This window comes from Sceloporus occidentalis, unplaced genomic scaffold (assembly GCF_023333645.1).
Source record: "Sceloporus occidentalis isolate IW3139 unplaced genomic scaffold, rSceOcc1.0.p SCAF_1, whole genome shotgun sequence".
NCBI lineage: Eukaryota > Metazoa > Chordata > Lepidosauria > Squamata > Phrynosomatidae > Sceloporus > Sceloporus occidentalis.
In genome coordinates, this window is record NW_028316981.1 from 287008486 (window position 1) to 287029209 (window position 20724).

At 38.2% G+C, this 20724-nt stretch overlaps 1 protein-coding gene across 1 annotated transcript in view; it reads right to left on the bottom strand.

Annotated features, from left to right (window-relative positions):
• LOC149324021 (mitogen-activated protein kinase kinase kinase 1-like) overlaps positions 1–20724 on the bottom strand; it is a 114416-nt gene that overhangs the window by 22174 nt on the left and 71518 nt on the right. Inside the window, exons 5-13 of the mRNA XM_089485554.1 lie at positions 13501–13651; positions 12633–12839; positions 11768–11968; positions 11193–11309; positions 9681–9829; positions 5098–5219; positions 3464–3545; positions 2747–2924; positions 411–701 (exon numbers count right to left, since the gene is read on the bottom strand). Coding sequence (XP_089341680.1) covers positions 411–701; positions 2747–2924; positions 3464–3545; positions 5098–5219; positions 9681–9829; positions 11193–11309; positions 11768–11968; positions 12633–12839; positions 13501–13651 — 1498 coding nt within the window. The remainder of the gene's footprint in view (positions 1–410; positions 702–2746; positions 2925–3463; positions 3546–5097; positions 5220–9680; positions 9830–11192; positions 11310–11767; positions 11969–12632; positions 12840–13500; positions 13652–20724) is intronic.

The following is a 20724-nucleotide window of genomic DNA, read 5'->3' on the forward strand; positions in this document are numbered from 1 at the left end:
ATGGGGGGAATTTGGGACATAATTTTGTAAAAGTGGATTTTAATATATTGTGAGCCGCTTTGATAGTCTTGTAAAAGAAAAGCGGGATATAAATGAAAGTTTTATTTATTTATTTATTATTTTATTATTTTATTTGCCCATATATTCTTTGGGGTGCACACAATAGCCTTGAGTCACAAATGCTTGATCAGATTTCTTCATCTGGTTGCTTTCCAGGCTGTTGAACTCCAACTGCCAAATGAACATGCTGCCTGGGAATGATGGGATTCACGTTTCAACACATCAGGAGTATGTGCCAGATTGGGGAAGTCTACTCAAGATCTCTTTTGACTGCTTAAATAGTGTCTTCCTTCTATAAACTATAAAGGTGCTTTAAGAAACTCAGCATTAGAAAATAGTAAGCTACTTACTAAAGCAGCAACATACACTTTGTAGACAGGATCAGCACAAACCATGGAAAGTACACTGCAGCAGGACTCCACAACAACTTCTCCTGAGATAATGGTCTGTGATGACCCACTAGCTGCTCCTAGAGTTCCAGCACTTGTGGTATTTCCACTATTGCTTCCAGAATTTCCAGTGCTTTCACCATTAGCCAGTAACAGAGCACCACTAACATCATGGGAGAGACGTCTAAGGGCCATCTCACGTATATTCCAGTTTCTTGAAAACAAGCAGCCAACTAATTCCATTCCAAATACCTAAAAGGCAGATATTACAACATTTAAGCTGATTATAAGTATACACCTGAAATTAAATATACAATGCCACATTTGAACTATGAGATAGTACAACTTAGAAAAGAGAGCACTGCATTCTTGAATTGATTAAAAGGTTATTTTTAAATGTTTAGAGTGTGTTTTAGACTCCAAACAGGTCTAGAACCAAATGGCCAGGGTGCGGATAAATTTATGAGATGTTCAAATTGAACCAAGATTAATCTAAAACAATTGCTTTTGAAAATTTTCTAGCAATTTTGATTAGATGAGAACATGGACTGTGTCTTCATAAATGGATAAATATTCCCACCATCTCTTCATGTAAGGGAAACAACTGGGTTAGGAGTGTTGTGACTGGCAGCACCAGTTTCTAATCACATTGAATGGTTTTACCAGGAATCTCCGATCATAATGCATTGGATAAGGGATGATGAAATAATACAGGATTTTCAGTATACTATTCAGTATACTTATTCAGAATTCAGCAGTGTCTCTTAAAGGAAAAGGAATATATATGAGTTGGTTGAGACTTTGAGACTTGGAAGAGCGTAGCACCAAATGCTTGTTTAAAAAATGCTGATTGGTTCAAGTCCCCCTGATTGTACTACTGTATTTTCCAAATCTATCATCTGTTCTGTGAAATGCTGCCTGTCTCTTAAGAAGAATTCAAAGACATAGCCATGTTAGTCGGAAAAATCAGTATGCAAAGGGATATTGTAGCACATTTGAAATTAACTGAAAGAAAGAACCTGGCACAAGTCTACAAAAGCTCATGCTACCAGCTTCTTTCTTTCAGTTAGTCTCAAAGGTGCTACAAAATCCCTTTGCATACTGTTTCTTAAGTAGGGGAGCCTGTATTCAGAAGCATAGCCAAGTTGGTCTGGAATATCAGTATGCAAAGTGATCTTGCAGCATCTTTGAAACTATGCTGTGTGCTATGTGTAATTTTCATAACAACTGATTACAAAAGTCCTAGAAGATAAGCATCCCCCTCTTTTGAACCTTCTCAAGCTGTAAAAGTTATTGTTGCATAAAACTCCTAGTAACTGAATCCTGGCAGGCTTGATCTCCATGAAGGAGAAAATTATCTGTGCATATTTCATCCAATTCTGACAAAACATAAGGAACTTACCTGTTCTCTTCTTTTAAAAAAATAAAAATGTAAAGAAGCATAGCACAACAAATTAAGACAACTATAAAATTCCAAGAGCAGACATACTAAAACTCAAAACATTTTTTTTTGGGGGGGGGAGGGTAACACAAACATATGACAGGCTGTAGGTTGCCAAAATTGAACAGAAGGTCCAGTATCGACAAACAGAAATATATGGTGCTAGTTCAACTGTAACTGATTGTGATTTGGAACTGCTACAATTTAATGAAAATATAAAAACATCCTTTTACAACATAATAACTTTCAAGGTAGTATGACACAGTTTAACACAATTTGTAACCAGAATACAGAGGCAAATAAGAAAACAGTTCAAATACTGCAAAATGTTTGGACACATAAAGATGAAATGTTTGGACAAGCAATATAGGAATCTGAGAAAAGTGGCTGCGAAGGATATTACCAAAGTCTGACTGTCACTAGCTAGGGGGAGGAAAGCCACTTTGTCACAGCCATTCTGATTTCCAAAGGTAGAGGCACCCAGATCAGGACCTCAGCAGAGGATTCTTAACAAGATCTTAACTGTACTGACTGCTTCAAAGAGAGATATATGCTGCCCATATCTCAGATAGAATTTAAGGGCTTCCTAATTATGGCAGTCAACAAAACCATTTACCTTGTGGGCACAAAATAAAAATAGACACACATGCCCTTATTTATTGGTAAGGTGATATCTTACAAGTTAACTAGTAGCAGTCCAAGTCTATGTCTGTTGTTTGAATAAAACAGAAGTAAAAGAAAAATCCAAACAAAGTAGCAGCTAGGGACACTTTGGCATGTGTTTTCTGTGTATTTTAGTGAATCTCCCAGATGGATTGAGGCAGGGAAATATAAATAAACTATATTATTATTATACCTGAATCCATGGCTCAGCTAAATCTTTATAGGCTGATGGGATTTGTTGAACTCCATAATGAGTGAGGTTAAAATTACTATCTTGACTCCTTCTTGGTGAGCCAGGTGTAGGCTGCTGTGTTTGCTGCTGGACCGCACGAAGAACAGAAGGAGAATCAACTGGGCTTGGCAACTCATGACTGTAATCAAATATAGGAACAAAATTTGTCATGAATATAACATAGATTAGGGATGTCCCAAGGTATTGTTTGGTCTATATTTTAAAGCAATTGAACTCAATTCAAATATTTCAGACCGATACACTCTTTGGGACAGTTATCACTCAGTTTTTGGACTTCAGTGAATTCCACAATACAGTTTTTAGGATAAGATAATATTCTTGCAAAAATGCACTAAAAATAATGTTTTTGTGCATTTTAATTAACTCAACCAGAGCAGTACATTGTATCAATGTGATTTAATCATTCAAAAATTAATTCAATGACTCTAATCTTTTTTTGTTACTACCAATAGAATTCAGGCCAAAATAGTAAATTGATGTGGATACAGGATGGAATGTTCTATGAATGAAAATATGCTAAATGGACAGAAACAGACTTATTCATTGTCCCCAGTACACAAGCAGTCACTAGAAAGTGCAACAAAAAAGAAGACATTCAACTGTGTGTCCACAAATGGAAATACAGTATCAGTAAAATGAAATGAAACAAATTCTTACCTATAGAAATCATGAGATCTCCATTTAGATCTACAAAGGGGACATATAAGAGGTTCCCTGTTTCTTCTACATTCCTCTGCCCCTAAAATTCCAGCAATACAATAATAACAAGATAGGGAAGTTAATCACAATCAGAAATTGCTGCAAAGATAAAACAGTCCAATTCTAGGGAAAGTATGAATTTATAAAAAGGTAAAGGCAAAGGTTTCCCCTTTGACAAGGTTGCTAAGTCATGTCTGACTGTAGGGGTGGTGCTCATCTCCATTACTAAGCCAAAGAGCCAGCATTGTCAAAAACAGCTTTGTGATCATGTGGCCAGCATGACTGCACAGAACGCTCTGTTACATTCCCACTGAAGTGATGACGCGGGTGCGCTATATGCGGCTTTGACTATATGCGGAAAGCCATGTGGGAATGCATGGGGTGGCGTGTGTGCGCCGCCGCATGCACGAGTCCAATTCATGCGAATGGGGCTTGAGCATGCGTGGAATTCAGCTTACGCCCGGGGGGGGGGGGGGTCCGGGACAGATTCCCCGCATAAGTCAAGGGCGCGCTGTATTTATCTACTTGCACTTTTACATGCTTTTGAACTGCTAGGTTGGCAGAAGCCAGGACTAGTGACAGAAGTTCACTCTGTCACACTGCACTTGGGCCACAAACTGCCGACCTGCTGATCTTGCAATCATCACAGAGTTGGCGTCTTAACTGCTGAGCCACTGTGATCTTATTTAACTTATAAGATCATGGTAAATTAGGAACACATACAGAAAATTATACATTTTATTTTGATGTAACTTGAAGCACTAGCACTGTCATTGTCTTCTATAAAAGATGGATTGTATTGCACACTTCATGCATAGTATACCAGCTCTGTCATCTGTTGACTTAAATAATACTGTATATACTCATGTATAAGTCTAGAAATTTTTGTCAAAAATTGACCCCCCCAAAAAAAACCACTGGGTTGACTTATCCACAGGTTGATGTAAGTACTATACTTTAACTCTTATAAAAACCATCCCCTTTTTCTAAAGTGAGTGGTAAAAGGCGAGAGCTTAGTCCATCCTGGGAGCACCAAAAAGAAGTGTGGGTCCTCTCTACTCTCTCATCTATCCAGTCTTTAGGATTAGCACAAACAGTTAATGTCTGCTGGAAGTTCTTTGGCATCATTTCCCTCTGCATCATCCTTTACATCTTTTGTTGCATGCCACTAAGTTTTACCCTCGACTTATCCATGGGTCATAACAAAATTCATAATTTTGGCCCCCAAACCTGCCCTTGATTTATACATGAGGTCGACTTATAGTTGAGTATATACGGTACAATATATTTTCATGACCAGCACATATATACTTTATATTTCATGGTCAGGGAAATATCAAAAAAGGCTTTCATACTACACATTATATATTATACAACACCAAGATTTCTGGGCAGGTATCATAAAATTACCTGAATCGTAATATTATCTATGGACTTGGCAAACATGTTCAATTAAAGGTACATTTTATAAATATTAGCCTTTGCAACTATTTCCTTTAGACTTATGGCTTATTATTTTGCCAGTGTCTTAGAGGGCATTACTCCTTTATTTTGCAACTGCAAGAGCATGTTTAGTATAATCTCAGACGTACATATTGACATGCAGTGGTGGTGAAGTTTATTTCTGCAGCCATCTTCACACACAGTCAAGCTCTCTTCATCCAACATGCCCAGCAAACAAATGGGACACATCTGTTCTTCCTCATCCTTGATACTATTCAGAAAAAAATATTTTAAAAGTAATACTTCTTAATTAATTATAGTAATAGCAAGTACATTTCTATACCACTTATCAGTGAACTAGCACCCCCTAAGCAGTTTACAATCTGTAAGCCAATTTCCCCCAACAAGCTGGGTACTCATTTTACCAACCTATGAAAGGATGGAAGGCTGAGTGGATCTTGGAGCCCTGCCTGGGGTCGAACTCACAACCTTGTGGCTGCAGTACTGGCATTTAAACACTGCACCACCAGGATTCCTTTACATTTTTATCCCTTTACCAAGCCAAAACATTGCCCATCCAATATATTTAATCAGTACATTTTATCACGCCATGAATAACAGAACACTACCTGGTAATTATACTGAACTTAATGTATTTTATTTTCCATAGATTTCAGCTAGAAACAGCCTCCATCTTTGAACATAACACTATAATGTTCAGCATTTGGACTATGGGGTCCATCAGATGATCCATCCATACCAGTAGACTTTAGTACTAGTGCAGTACTGGTATGGAACACCAGAAGCTGCAGTTATGTGTTACAGCAGTGATATAGAAAAGCTATAACACTGAAACTAGCGCTGTGCAGAAGCAATTTGAGTATTTTCATATATCCAAACAGATACATTTACATTTCTGCTTTCAAACACATCTTAAGAAAATCACTGATGCATCCCTCCCTCCGGTCCATCTGCCTTGGTCCAGGCCTCAGAGGGAGAGAAGAATGCTGGACCTGATTCCCTCCCCCCCTCACCACTCCCTTCTCCTTTTGTGTCGTGTCTTTTAGATTGTAAGCCTGTGGGCAGGGAACTGTCTGTTATCCCCTCTATTGTAAACCGCTCGGATTCCCAGTGATCGGGCGGTATATAAATAAAACCTATTATTATTATTATTATTATTATTATTATTATTATTATTATTATTTTCTTCCCACAATAGAATCTAATATGACACTCATTTCCACATTCATAATTTTCAGTGTATTGATAGTGTATTGGCTATATCAGTGTATTGCTACAGTGTATTGGCTATGGGAAATAAATCCCACTACGGGATTGCATAGTATAGTATGAAGCAAGCCTCATAAGGAGAGAAGTTTACTGCAAGAAACCGTGAAGGAGTGGTAGAGATTAAAAGCTCTGGGTTGTTTTTGTTTTGTTTTCAATCAAATGCATATATTAACCATAAACGTGTATGTGACTGCAATAGTGTCTAAGTGGTATTCCTCTTGTTTCTCCTCACAGTGTTCTATTAATATCTAGATGGAACAGACACATTAGCAAGGCAAATTATATGGTTCTTCCTTTCTAAAACTTAATGGACTGGCATGGGAAGAAGTTATCCCACGCTAATGTTATGAACTGTTACCACATTAATATCAATCAATGGCTGATTTGCCATTTAGGCACTGGATTCTGTTTTTCTTAGTCTTTGCAAATGAAGATGTCAGAGAAACTCACAATTTAATTATAATACAGACACTGAAGCCCACCAATGAGTCAGATCCCATCCTACTACAGAATAAGATCCTACATACCCAGTTGATCAAATTCAGTATTTTAAATGAGCAAAAAGATTAACAGAGCTATACATCTGTTTAGTGTTTCTTCTTTTCTATAATACAACAACTGAATTTCATCTGATGTACACTAAATCTCTGTATCTACAGGTCACAATTAGAAAATACTCCAAAGCTAGACATTAAGTAAGAAATGATAACGCAAAATTAAGAAGTGTGATATGAGAAGAAGAGGCAAACACAATGCCATCACGCGGAGGCATAGATGCACATGAAAGGCCCTCTTTCCATCCCAAATGCCATTACGTTGGCCTCAGAGGGAGAGAAGAAGAAGCAGTTTCTGCTGGACTTAATCCCCTCCTCACTGCCATTCCCTTTCCTTGTTTGTTGTGCCTTTAGGACTGTAAGCCAGAGGGCAGGAAACTTATTCTTGTTTCTTTTCTTGCAAAGCTCTATGTAAAGTGATAGCACTAAACAAATGAACAAATATTGCTACAAATCTTTGTTCTCCAAATCACTGTTCAGGAGGTATTTATGTAAATATCTGTTGTTGTGTGCTTCTAAATCATTTTTACTGGTTACCCTAAGGTGAACCTATCATAGGGTTTTTCTTGGCAAGTTTCTTCAGAGGGAGTTTGACTTCATATACACACTTTAAAATTCAGCCATCATATAAAGTGAATATATCAAAATGATACTATTATTCTCCGTCCTCCAGCAGCCAGCCAGCCACCCACCCTATGGAGTGATGGAGAAGAATTTGAGGGGGCATGGGAGAAGGAGACTGGTGGAAATACCTAACGTGGGAATTGAAGTCTGTTCAAGTGGTATTAAATTTCACCTTAAATGTCTTGGAACTAGGGACCTGTCTTTTGCTTATGGTACTCTTGTTAAGTTTTATGTACAATGAAGATGAGAAGAAAATAGCAGCTGCCACGTAACTATATCCTGTGGTCCCAACACTCAACTGAAAATTTTCCTCAGATTTTTTTATTCATTACTTATTATTATTATTATTATCTCTATAGCACGCTGTTGCCATAAAATCTACCAAAGTGGTTTTCAAAATAAAAGAGTAAATCCATTAAAGCAGGAGCACTTCACATCCAAAGAAATGAAAGAAAGTCAGTGGTCTTCAAGAGCACTTACAGGAAGCACTGTCTCTCCCTTTGCAAGTAGCAAGTAGTTAGGCAAAGCCAAGTTCTACATTCTCAGCATCTCTAGAAAACTGCACTAGTGCCAGAATTGTATTTCTGCATAGAAAAAAATACAGCCTCACAACTCATTAGGTAGCAAATGAAAACGAATGCCAAGAGTAATAGCTTCACAGGAATACCATACATGCACTGAGGCATAATATTACACATATATATTATTCCTGTAGCATACGTGAACCAAAATAGATAAGAGTGGAATTGACTGTAATCCAAAGATGCCTAGCATGAATGGAAAGGCATTTCTGCTTCTATTTGTCCACATTCTCACTTTCCATTCCTTCCCCACAGAAATGGAGAAGGAAGCATAGCAGGGGTGGGTTTAAACTGGGCTACAGTGAGGAAGTGTCCAAGTGTTTATCTTTCACAACTTTAAAACATTTTAAAATTTTTACTTATGAGTCCACTCAAAGGAGTGGAAAACTCAAAAGGCAAGGGAATCCACTCCAAAATGCCTGAAAGCATAGCAAGATGATTAACAGCCATATGTGGGTAAATATCCCCCCCCCCCCATGCACAATAATATGAGAACTCTGAGAGAGGCTGCAAAAATGCACTTTGGGGCCACATGTGAACATGAGTTGCACTTTGTCTATCCATGACTGTCCTAGGCTATACCTTGTCTAAAATTTGGTTATGCTGCTTGAGCCATGAAAATTCCCCTATAAGTCAGATGCAGCTCACAAGTAGACAATTCTTCACATAGTTCATTATTATGATATTACATAACATGTAAATAGTTTAAAATAAAATATACTTTAAAATCTATTATCATTCCCTTCACATAAAGAGCCCTCCCCCCCGACCTCCATCTTGAGGGTAGAGAAGCAGGCAAGAAACAACAGGCCTCTGCCTGCCAAGTGGAAGAGCCCTCCCCCCGACCTCCATCTTGAGGGGGGAGAAGCAGAGTGGTTTTTTTTGTTACTTGCTTTGTTTTGTATATGCATATGTATGCTGTAAACCGCTTTGATCGTAGGAAAAGCGGTATACAAATAAGTCATATTATTATTATTATTATTATTATTATTATTATAAGATCCACTAGATTTCAAGAGTGTTTCTTGCATTCATAGACCACCTGATGTATGTATATTTGGTTGTTTACGGAAAAGAACAGGCAGACAATAAACTAGAGATATGTTGCTTTGACACATGATCTATCCAGAAATGAATAAAACAAAAATTTTACTTAATGTAATCAAAGTAAAAACAACCACAAAAACGTTTGTAATTTAGGTCAGATAGTTATAAACATGTAACATGTCAACTTCTCTGAAACTTGCATAAAACAGAAAAATGAAACCAAATCTTATCTTTAAAGGGGTGGGAGATTTAGAATAATACTACAGTTGTCCCTCCATATTCGTTAGGGTTAGGGGAACAAGACCCCCATGAATATGGAAAAACCGCAAATAACAAAAACACCATGTTTTTACTGAGAGGACATCTCTCTAGGTATCTCTGGGTCCTCCAGTGCAACTCTGTGGTTGATGTCCGACAGACACTGACCACAGAACTGCCCTGGAGGAGCTACAAAGGCCTAGTAGAGCATTCTCTCTTTAACTTTTAGTTAAAGTTGACCATAGAGTTGCGCTGGAGGACCTAGATATTCCTAGAGAGAACATATTAATCAAATCCGTGAATGATCAAAGCCGCAAATATCAAAGCCGCAAATATGGAGAGATGACTGTATTTATTTTCTTTACAAGAATTACTAACCTGTTTTCTGAACTAGATGTAGAAGTACTAGATGATGACAATGTATGAGAATTTGAAATGCGTGAAACAAACTTCTGGATGGTGTTACGAGATGGGGCTTTGATTCTTGAGCTACGCCTACTGTGATATTTCTGGAACAAACTCTCAACCTAACATTGAAAGAAAATATTAACAGTAGCTATTATGCTATGCATTCTTCAAAGTTGATTATTTGAAATGAAAATTTAATTGCAACCAGCATATATAATGTAATTATACAAAAATAATATCAGTATTTATTTATATAAATAAAATAACAGTACAAAAGATTTGTAACCATGAGTAACTGTAAAGGATGGATAAATTTTAAAGGTTACTTTTTATTTATACACTTCACATTCAAAGGGTAAAACGTCTAACATGTGGACATTCATTTTGAGTTCTGGCCAGATCATTATGGAAAACAACTTTGTGGCAAAACAGGTACAATCTCACATTAACCAATGATGTTTCTCCACTTATCTATACTGCTGAGAGAGAGCGAAAGCAGGAGAAAGAATAACACAAGTATGCTAATGTGATGTTTTCCTAAACTGTGTTCCTGACACATTATTTTCATGTGTCCACCCTTAAAGTAGTGCATGGGTAACAAAAAAACTGTAAGTGGACTCCTGTGTATTAGTCACAATTAGATTAGACCCACTGAATCAATTGTTGAATTGTGAATTAACACCTAAGTAAACCCAACTTATTTAATGGGTCTATTTTATTTGGGAGTAACAACTGGATTTAGAACCATGTTTTAATTAAGAGATTATGACGTCACTTTCTGCCCCACTCCTTGTCATGTTAAAGACATATACCACTATATATACTGTTATGTCTAAGACTAAACAGTTTAAGAATTGAGGCATATGATTATCTCTCACCACAATTAACCTTCACTGCTATAACAGTTAAGGTAACAAGGGAGGAACTTTTGGAAGGCACACAACACCCTGTTTTCTTTTCCCAATCTTTACCCATTATTAGTGATCAAACCCACTAAGAATGTCCTAACTTTCTGCTACTTGCATTAAGGAGTACTGATGGAGAATTATTCATTACACTATATAATCTAGTTGCTGTTGATTTGTAGTAGCAGTTTTTTTGGTATTAACATTGTTGCTGCAGTGTGCCTTCAAGTTATTTCCAACTCATGACAACACTAAAGTTACCCTATTACAGGATTTTCTTTGCAAGATTTATTCAGAGGGAAGTTTGCCTTTGTCTCCTGCTGAGGCTGAGAGTGTGTGACTTGTTCAGGCAGTGTCCATGACAGAGCAGGGATTCTTTTTTTTTAAAGAAACATGAATTTAAAAAAGAAAATGCAGTTGTTTAAAAACAAGAGTGGTTTAAAATAAGAGATTTTAAAAAAATCAAAGCACTAAGTTGCAATCAGTAAAACTTTAAAATGCTGCACATTTGAACTTTTGAACAATGAATTTCACAACCATGAATGCCTATCACATAAAAAAGGCAGGATGGCACTACCTCAAAGTTCTTCAAGGTCTTTCGCCAGAGCATTGGATCTGAAGATTCAAGTTGAAACACTCGAAGCATTACAAACAGCAGATGAATGCAAAATGTTCCACGTCCACAGCTGCAGGTCTATGAACAGAAAGATATTTAAAGGTTTTTCATGGCTGTTTTTGCATACTCCTCTCAAGAACATGGGGTTAGGGTTATGCCTCTGTTTCTGTTTTAGAAGTATAATTCTGTGATTAATAATGATTTATTTCTAATAACTACTATTCAATTGATGGATGATGACTTGGGGAAGAGGAAATAATACCCATACTTGTATGCAACCAACAGGAAGCTAATTGGGCAATTTATAATTAACTGACTGATTGCCAATGCCAATACTCATGCCGATTGGAATTAAATAAAATATGCCAGACAAATCATAGAAAGCCATACTATTTCAGTACTTTCCAAGAAATAAAACATTTCATATCATAAAACTTTAGTGACTAGATTCTTAAATATGATTATCTAGTAATTTAATCCACTGAAATTAGTTCAATTCATAATTAAAAATAAAACTGGGTGCACTGTATGCATACCTGAGGACCAATGAATACCCTATATTTATTATCTGGGCTGTCTCCTCCAATCAAGAAAGAATTGGGTCCTATCTGTTGTAAGAGGTACAATCTGGCTCTCATGACTTTGTTGACTCGCCGACTTGTTTCTTCTGGACTATAAGGTGAGAAACCATCTGGTGAAGGCGCTCTTCGTGGTGGTGTTATTCGTCCACTCTGAAACTTAAACCAATTTATTTCTATTTATTTCCAAGAATTCTGACAGTTTCCCAACTTCCTCTCCACCTCCTCTTCACACAGCTTATTTACATTGTTCATTTTCTTAATCACTGAAAAGAAACATATCCTCATGAATTAGCACTTCTACACTGTATTCCCACAGTACAGAAATGCTGCCACCTTTTTCAGTAAAGAATTTTCTGTGCTCGTTTTTATCAGAATACTTCCTCAACAACATATTAACAACTACTGCTCCTGTTCCTCCTCCTCCTCCATCATTTAAACATTCTGTCATTTTACTTCTATTTCTACAACATTTATATACCTTCCACTTCACATTTGAAGCCACTTAGGTCGGCTTACATAAAAACAACAACAGTGAACACAACAAAAAGCAGCACAAGATAGCATGTAAATATAGTCTCCAGCTCAAATATCCAGCATGTCAAAGACTTGATGGGAAAAAATGGTTTTCAAAAAGCACACAACAAGTCATCACCAGGATTGCTAAAACAGCAACAGCTCCTTCAATATTTTGCCATGATTTGAGCCTTGAAGGTTGGACCTCTCATCAGATTGCATGGATAAGCTATTGAGGTGGAAGACATACTTTTAACTTTCATGATCATAGCATACAACAAAAGCTATATAACAGCTTTTAACTTACAGGGACAGGAGACACCCTCTTCCTTCTTACACCAGGTGATTCAGATTTAACAGTCCTAGAAGAAGATGAAGAGGTACTACTAGGAGAAGGGCTCCGTCTCCCCTTCTGAGTAGGTGAAGTAGCATTTGTATGTCCTTCAAGAGGAGGTTCTGCTGCTGGTTTGTTTGCTTCACAGCCATCTCCTTTTATTGGTATTGGCTTTACCACCTTATCAAGAAAGATATGAAGTGATTTACAGTTACCTAAAGATCTTTTTAAAAGAAAAAAAAATGATAGTAAGTTCTTAGTAAGCCATTATGTCTTGGATTCCCACTGGAAAGAATCTTATATTTATCAAAATGTATTTTTGTGGAAAGATATGGTTATCCCCTCTTCCATGCTAATTTCTACCTGACTCTCTTTCTGTCTTGTGTCTCTATTCTAAAACTTGCAGACAGGACTATATCTTTGCTTTTCTCATTGCACAGTACTCTAAATATCAATTTTTGTTGTCTAATATTGTTGTCTAACATCAAATGCAGTAGCATTTGACCCTTTATTACTTCCTTTTAGCTATGAATATAAATGTGGTTCTTTATTCCAAGATAACCTGAATTTAAAATGCTACCAATAGAGGGCAGTATTGTAGTATTCTTAACAATACAATTTAAAATGGGTTTTAATTCCATTCTGGTAAATCCGTACATCATTTAGAATGTGAAGCTTCACACTCACCATCTTACAGAAATAAAGGAAGAGAAACTATAAAGCACTGAGACCACACACATTAAGTATATGGTCATGTAATATTAGAAAGCAATATCTGTCCTTTGAGCAACTCTTCTTTGGAAAAGCTTAATTTCAGCATTTTCCCCTGGGTGTTACTTACCACAGGGCCTCTCCTACTCCTCCTTTCCAGCCATTCATGCTTCCAGGCAGGCATACATGTTGCTTTGAGTTTCTCCCTGATCATGCGCTCTTCTGGGCGGTCATCCATTTTCTGCAACCCCCTAAGGGTTTCTTTATTCTCCATGTCACGCCTACAATAAAAAAATAAGCAAAAATCATAAATGTGACTGCCAATTAACACAGTGGTATGCATAACATTTGAACCAACATATTTTAATATTCTCCAACAACACATTAAGCAGCACGTTATCCTACTATTTAACAAAAAGATAATAGTTTTTTTTTTTGGGGGGGGGGGGAATTACATTTAAAAATAAGGTCCTTGAGTTACTAATGTACCAAAGCCTATACATACATGTTTGTAATAGGTCTGTAGTCACAGGGACTTTCTGATTAGCCTTCAACATGAGCAGCACTTGAAGATAAATGCAATTTCATTTTCTCAAATAAGAGTGGGAAAGTACTGCAGTGGAATGTGTTATTTTCCAAAAAGTCTTTTGTTTGAGGGTTATTTTTAAGATTGCAAAATTAGAAAGAAATGTGTGGAAAAAAGCTGGCTGTAGTAAGGACTGACTTTGAATGCTATGGATTTATGACAATTTATAGAAAGCTAGAACTGTGAATCTTTAAAAAATAATCACAACCCATCCAATTTAAAATCCAAACCTACAGAAAGCATGTCCAAGATTAATTTATAAGTCATTAACTAAATCCATTAACAAACCAATAGCTTTCTCCCCACACTGAAAACAGAAAGTTCTCGCCAACCATTAACAGACCTGGGCATCATACTTAATTTACAATTAAATAGTTGCATGCAGCCAAATTATTTCCCCCCAAAATCCAGTTACTTCTTTCCCCATTATAATATCAATTTATATTCCACACTGTTTATCTGTACTACTAACATAATCATGATGGAAGTTGCCCTCTCTGTAGTCTACATCAGCTAAACTAAGTTATACATGCCAATAATGAGCCACAACAGCAATCATTATTGTCAGCATCCATTATCATCAATGATGCTTTGTAGCTTTGAGATTAATGACTCCCATAAGTACTCCAAATGGGATGCCCATAAATCAGCCTTGAACCCTGCCCTCACCATTAATATATAAATTTTATTTATATGTACCTAGATACCTAGCCCAGTGGCAAGAGGACAGAACTGGCATTATTATTGCTACTTCACAACTCTGAAATTCCATTGTTTTTAAGGTCTGCCAAGAGAATGGCACATGATTTTAAAGTTTTAGTAAGTGTTTAGTGGCTGGTAAAAAGTATTAAATTATTTAGCAGTACAGACAAAATAATGCATCACCCTTTGCCTATACAATAGGCTCAGGATATCATTGTTCTGTGTCTGTCCTATCTCTTTTGCTTTTTCCCACTATTTGTTTGTGTTGTTTTTAAATTTTACATTAATATAGCATGCTCTTTATTTTAAATATTATACAAGGATCAAAAAATTTAAAGACAGGAAAGAACGTCCCTCCTCTTTTTGCCTGCCTCATGACCCTAATGAATGCTTCTTTATCCTGACTAAGGTAAAGAAATGCATGCATAGAATCTACATTCATCATGTGTTCATGTTTATCATGTGTAAACAAGGCTCAAGAACTATAAAAGAGCTGTCACTCAAATGGCTCCTGAATATGAATACTGTGGAAGCACAACTGTATTAAGTTGACCGGTATGCATCTCTCAGTGCACAGTCTTGGCACAGAGAAGTCCTAAGCAATTCCAAAAGCCTAGGCAAAAAAATCATACAATTTGCTTATCTCTTATCTGAAATGCTTGGGACCAGAACAGTATTTTGGATTTTCGATTCCTGTATTTGCATATACATAAGGAGACATAATGAGGCTAGAGAGAGACTGAGGATCTGTGAATTGATGAGAATCCAAGCATAGTGCTCTGAAGGAAGCCATGTCTCCCATCATTTCACAGATCCTTATGTCTCCCTCCAGCCACATCCCTCTCCAGTCTTGTACATGCAGTAGAGGTACACAGCTCAAAAAGTTTTGGATTTTGCAGTATTCTGGATTTTGGAATTTCAAATAATGTTTCTACTCAACCTGTATATTTTAATTGCCATTTCACAGGATGGAAGCTAATCACGCTTCATCAGGAACAACCATCTCAAATTACTCCACAATGGACTAGTCCCACAGGCGAGAACACAAAAGGAGAGCTTCCCGGAATGATTGTAATGCATCCCAATTGATACTGGGAAGGCACTCTTTTGGAGTTTGAATCCTAAATAATTAAATATCCATTTTTTTAGCTGATTTGCTTCCCTTCAGATTGACTCCCAAAGCTAATAACCCAGAGAAAATCACAAACACATGGATGGAGTCTTACACACAGACACAAATATTCTTGTGCATACCTCAAAGGTATTACTCCAATTTTTTCCAAGGGCGTGTTTTAGCAGCAAGTGCACAGCATTTTCACTGTATAAAGGGAATATTACTGAACTATTAAGATGAGCAGGATGTACAATTTTTAAAAACTATCCTAAACTTTCATCCATTCAAATCTAAAACAAACTGTAGATGCATTTCCATGAGACTAACTATAGTACCAAATATATTATGGTGTGAAACTCTTTTGCACAAAGGACATCAAACAACTGAAGAATCAAGCATGGCCATCTGTGTATTACAGTATCAAGGGTTAGTTTTTCAGTAGATTAAAAAAAAAAAACCCTTTCTGTCACTTTTGGAGAAGAATTAATTAATTATGTAGTACAGTAATAAAGATTTTACAGTCTTCATTTCTTCTCTAAAATAGCAGAAGCAAGTAGCTTCCTGCCATGTGACTGTAAAACTAATATATTTTTGTTACAACAAAAGAAGAGTTATTTAAATGCAGATTGGAACAATCAGCAGAGACTGAAATGTATTCTGTCTCAGATAAAGAAAAGCTGTAAAAGTAACTTCACTTATATGGAACTAAAGATCAATTTCAAATTTAGAGTTATATCTTCAAAAGATTCAGATTCAAAGCGTATGTGCATCAAAGATGTATAAAAATGTATATGCGATTAAAATTAAAGGCCTTACTTGCTTCAGTTCTAGTGATTAGATTGTTGTTGCTATTAACTGCCCTTGATGACTTACGACAACCCTATGGATGAGCCAACCCCAAGACCCCCTGTCCTCCACTGCTTTGCTCAGGCCTGTGGCCTCTCTGATTGAATCAATCCATCTGGCATATGGATGTCTTTTCTCTTTCTGCTGCCTTCTACTTTTCCTAGTATTATCGTCTTCTCTAGTGATTCATGCTTTATCATGATGTGGCCAAAATATGACAGCATCTTGCAACGCTGAAAAAAGCCCGTAGAAGTCTAGTGAGAACGGAGAACTGAGCTGTCTGATACACAAAGTACAGAGTGACGAAATTTCAAGTGAGACATGTAGGAAGCAAATTACAGTATAAGGGCTGCAGAAGGAGAAAAAAAAATCACACTCTGTTCATAGACCTCAGGGAGTTGCTGCCTGAATATTTAAACTTTAGTCCCAAAATAAAGGCACAGGCAAAAAGTAGAAAGCCGTGTCACTGAAACAAACGCATTGGATAAAAAAAGAAAGCTATCCAAAGAAGGAACACATTTAAATTAAAAATATGGCAATAAAAAAGTTCTCGCATTATCCACATCATCTTTGGTAGTGTTTCAAAATGGGCCACTTTAAATAAACCAGACACACATGATAGTCAGCATGGTGTAGTGGTTTGAGCATTGGACTATGACTCTGGAGACCAGAGTCTCTGCTTGGCCAAGGAAACTCATTGGGTGATCTTCTGTGAGTCACACACTCCCAGAAAACCCTGTGATAAGTCTGTCTTATGGTCATCATAACTGGAAAATGATTTGAAGGCCAACAACAACACAAGAAGCACACTTGCAACATGACAGCTTCTCTATACCTTTTGGACTTAACTTGCGCAGGAATGCTGATTTCTACAATATTTACTCACAACAGAAGATAAATACTTAAAGATCAAATCAAATAAATAGAACAAACTCAAGTCAAAAACGTCTTTGGAGAAAGTCCAAACAGTGGGCTGATTTTATTCATTACAAATTTGTTCTTTCTTCCTTCTCACGTGCCCTGTCTATGGCTAAACAAACTTATTACAAATTATTGATCTCCACCAATGAGAGGCGCCCGCAGTGTTTGTTCTCCATCTTCAACTCGTTGCTTAAACCTCCCTCTCCTCCTGTCTCTTCATCATTCTCTCCTAATGACTTTGCTAATTATTTTGTCTCAAAGATTACCACTATTCGCTCTAAGATAGTCCCTCCTGATTCTTCTTCTGCTCTTAATCTTCTATCGCCTTCGCCTAACAAATTTTCTGTCTTTCCTCCTGCTTCTTTGGATGAACTATCTACACTTCTGAACTCTTCCAAACCTGCAACCTGTTCTCTTGATCCAATTCCTACTCATCTTCTAATTTCCATAGCTCCCTCTTTTCTGCCCTCTCTTCTCCATATCTTCAATCTCTCTCTCTCTACAGGCTCCTTCCCGTCGGACTTCGAACATGCTCTCATTTCCCCAATTCTGAAAAAACCTTCTCTTGACCTCTCCTCTTTGTCTAGCTATCGTCCGATTTCTCTTCTCCCCTTTCTTTCTAAGGTTTTGGAACGGGTTGTTTATTCTCGCTGTCTTGAGTTTCTTGAAGCCAACTCCATCCTCGATCCCTTTCAGTCTGGTTTCCGCCCACGGCATTCTACAGAGACAGCTCTCACTAAGATCTCGAGTGACATTTTACAGGCCAAGGCTAATGGCCTTTACTCTGTTCTCATCCTTCTCGATTTGTCTGCAGCCTTTGACACCGTTGATCACTGTCTTCTAGTTGATATACTTTCTAACCTTGGGTTCTCAGACTCTGTTCTTGACTGGTTTAGATCTTATTTGTCAGACAGATCTTTTGCAGTAGTTGCAGGAGGTCAGACTTCATCTCCTGTTCCCTTATCTGTTGGAGTTCCCCAGGGCTCTGTTCTGGGTCCCCTTCTGTTTTCTCTCTACACACTGTCCTTAGGTAAGCTCATCAGCTCTTTTGGTTTTTCCTACCATCTGTATGCCGATGATATCCAGTTGTATCTTTCCACCCCTGACCTTTCTCCAAGGCTTGAACAGCAAGTCTCGCCTTGCCTCACAGCTGTCTCGCAGTGGATGCGCCATCAGCGTTTGAAGCTCAACATGTCCAAGACAGAGATGTTTATCACACTATACTCTTAAAGTGCTACTATTCCACTTTGACTCCTCTAGCTGCCTCCTGTTGCATTCTGCGATTGGCAGTTTTAAGGAGGGGTATTTAGAATTCTCAGGCAGAGAAGTTCTCTGCCTGAGAATTCTAAATACCCCTCCTTAAAACTGCTAATACCAGAATGCAACAGGAGGCAGCTAGAGGAGTCAAAGTGGAATAGTAGCACTTTAAGAGTATAGTGTGATAAACATCAGAGCTTCTTGTCCTTCCTCCTAAGTCCACCCTTCAACACTCCTTTTCTGTCTCTGTGGACAACATTTCCATTCAACCAGTCCAGCAACCCCGCAGTCTTGGTTTTATCTTTGATTCTTCTCTGTCGTGTATCCCTCAGATCCAGACCACAGCCAAGGCTTGCAGATTCTTTTTATACAATATTGCCAAAATCCGACCATATCTCTCTGCCTCTACTGCCAAGATCCTGGTCCATGCCCTAGTGGTCTCACGACTTGATTACTGTAACGTCCTCCCAGCTGGGCTTCCTCTTTCTCACCTCCGTCCTTTAATCTCGGTCCAGCATTCAGCTGCACGTACTATCACATCCGCCCACCGCTGTGACCATATCTCTCCTGTGTTGGCATCCCTTCACTGGCTCCCCCTCCCTTTCCGCATTCAGTATAAGCTCCTGCTGTCGACGTTTAAAGCCCTCCATGGGCTGGCCCCTCCTTACTTATCAGACCTTATTTCTCCTCACCTTCCCACTCGGGCCCTCCGTTCTGGTAGTCAAGGTCTGCTGTCCCAGCCCAGGATTTCCTCTGCCCCATCTCGGATTCGCCCCTTTTCACTCACTGCCCCTCACTCCTGGAACCTTCTTCCCCTGCGAGCAAGAGCCATCACTTCTTTAACCAGCTTCAAAACGGAGTTGAAGACCATCCTGTTCAGGGCAGCGTTCCCAGGCATTGCATAATTGTCACTTGCTATTTGATGTTCTTTTGTTGTCTGTTTTATTGAATCATTTCCTGTATTGCTATGTATTTTATATGTATTATCCTACTAGAAAGGCCCCTTCCCCACCACCACTCCCTTTGTGTCGTGTCTTTTTAGACTGTAAGCCTGAGGGCAGGGAACTGTCCAATTAAAAAGATTGTATGTACAGCACTGTGTAATTTTACAGCACTTTATAAATAAAGGTTGATAATAATAATAATAATACATCCTTTTGCCTAGTCTGACTTTGGCCACACTGTGCCATATGCCACAAGCTGAACAACTTTCTAAAAATCCATCTCCTCCTACATGAATTTGCAATTTTCTCTATAGTCTCTTTTCTGAGATTTCCCATTCTACAGCATGTAATTAGAAAGGGGTTGTTGTGCCCAGTTTGTGGAACACTTTCCCCAGAGATGCATGCCTGACCCCAAATCCAATATCTGTCTTTTTTGTGATTTTTCCCCATACAGTTTTATTGGATATACATTATTTGTTACATCATTTTATGAGACAGCTGCTAGATGGTGGCATGTAAATATTTGTTAAAGCAAAATAAATTAATATTTAAAAGTGGCCAATTCTCAAAGCACTTTCCTCATACTCCTCTAGAAATCACTTTCCAGGTTGGAATGTGTTCACACATCATGAAATCTACCTGTCTCACAGTACTGATTTTAAGATAATTGGGGGGGGGGGGGAGGTCAAAAAGCAGAAGATTTTAACAAGAGTATAAGTTACTGTTCTGCCTTCACTTTGTTGCTGTCACATGCCCTTGGTCAGGGGTAGGCAACCTATGGCCCGTGGGCCTGATCAGGCCCACCGAGGCCTTCGGACCGGCCCCAGGCCAGTCCTGCCGCCGCCGCCACCACCGCCACAACTGCAGCGGCGCCTTTGGTTGCTTATGTGGCTGGCTGGCTGGCCGGCCGGCCGGCCAGCCAACCAACTATCCATCCATCCACCCACCTCTTCTGCCTCTTCCTCCGCCTCTGTGTGGCCGCAC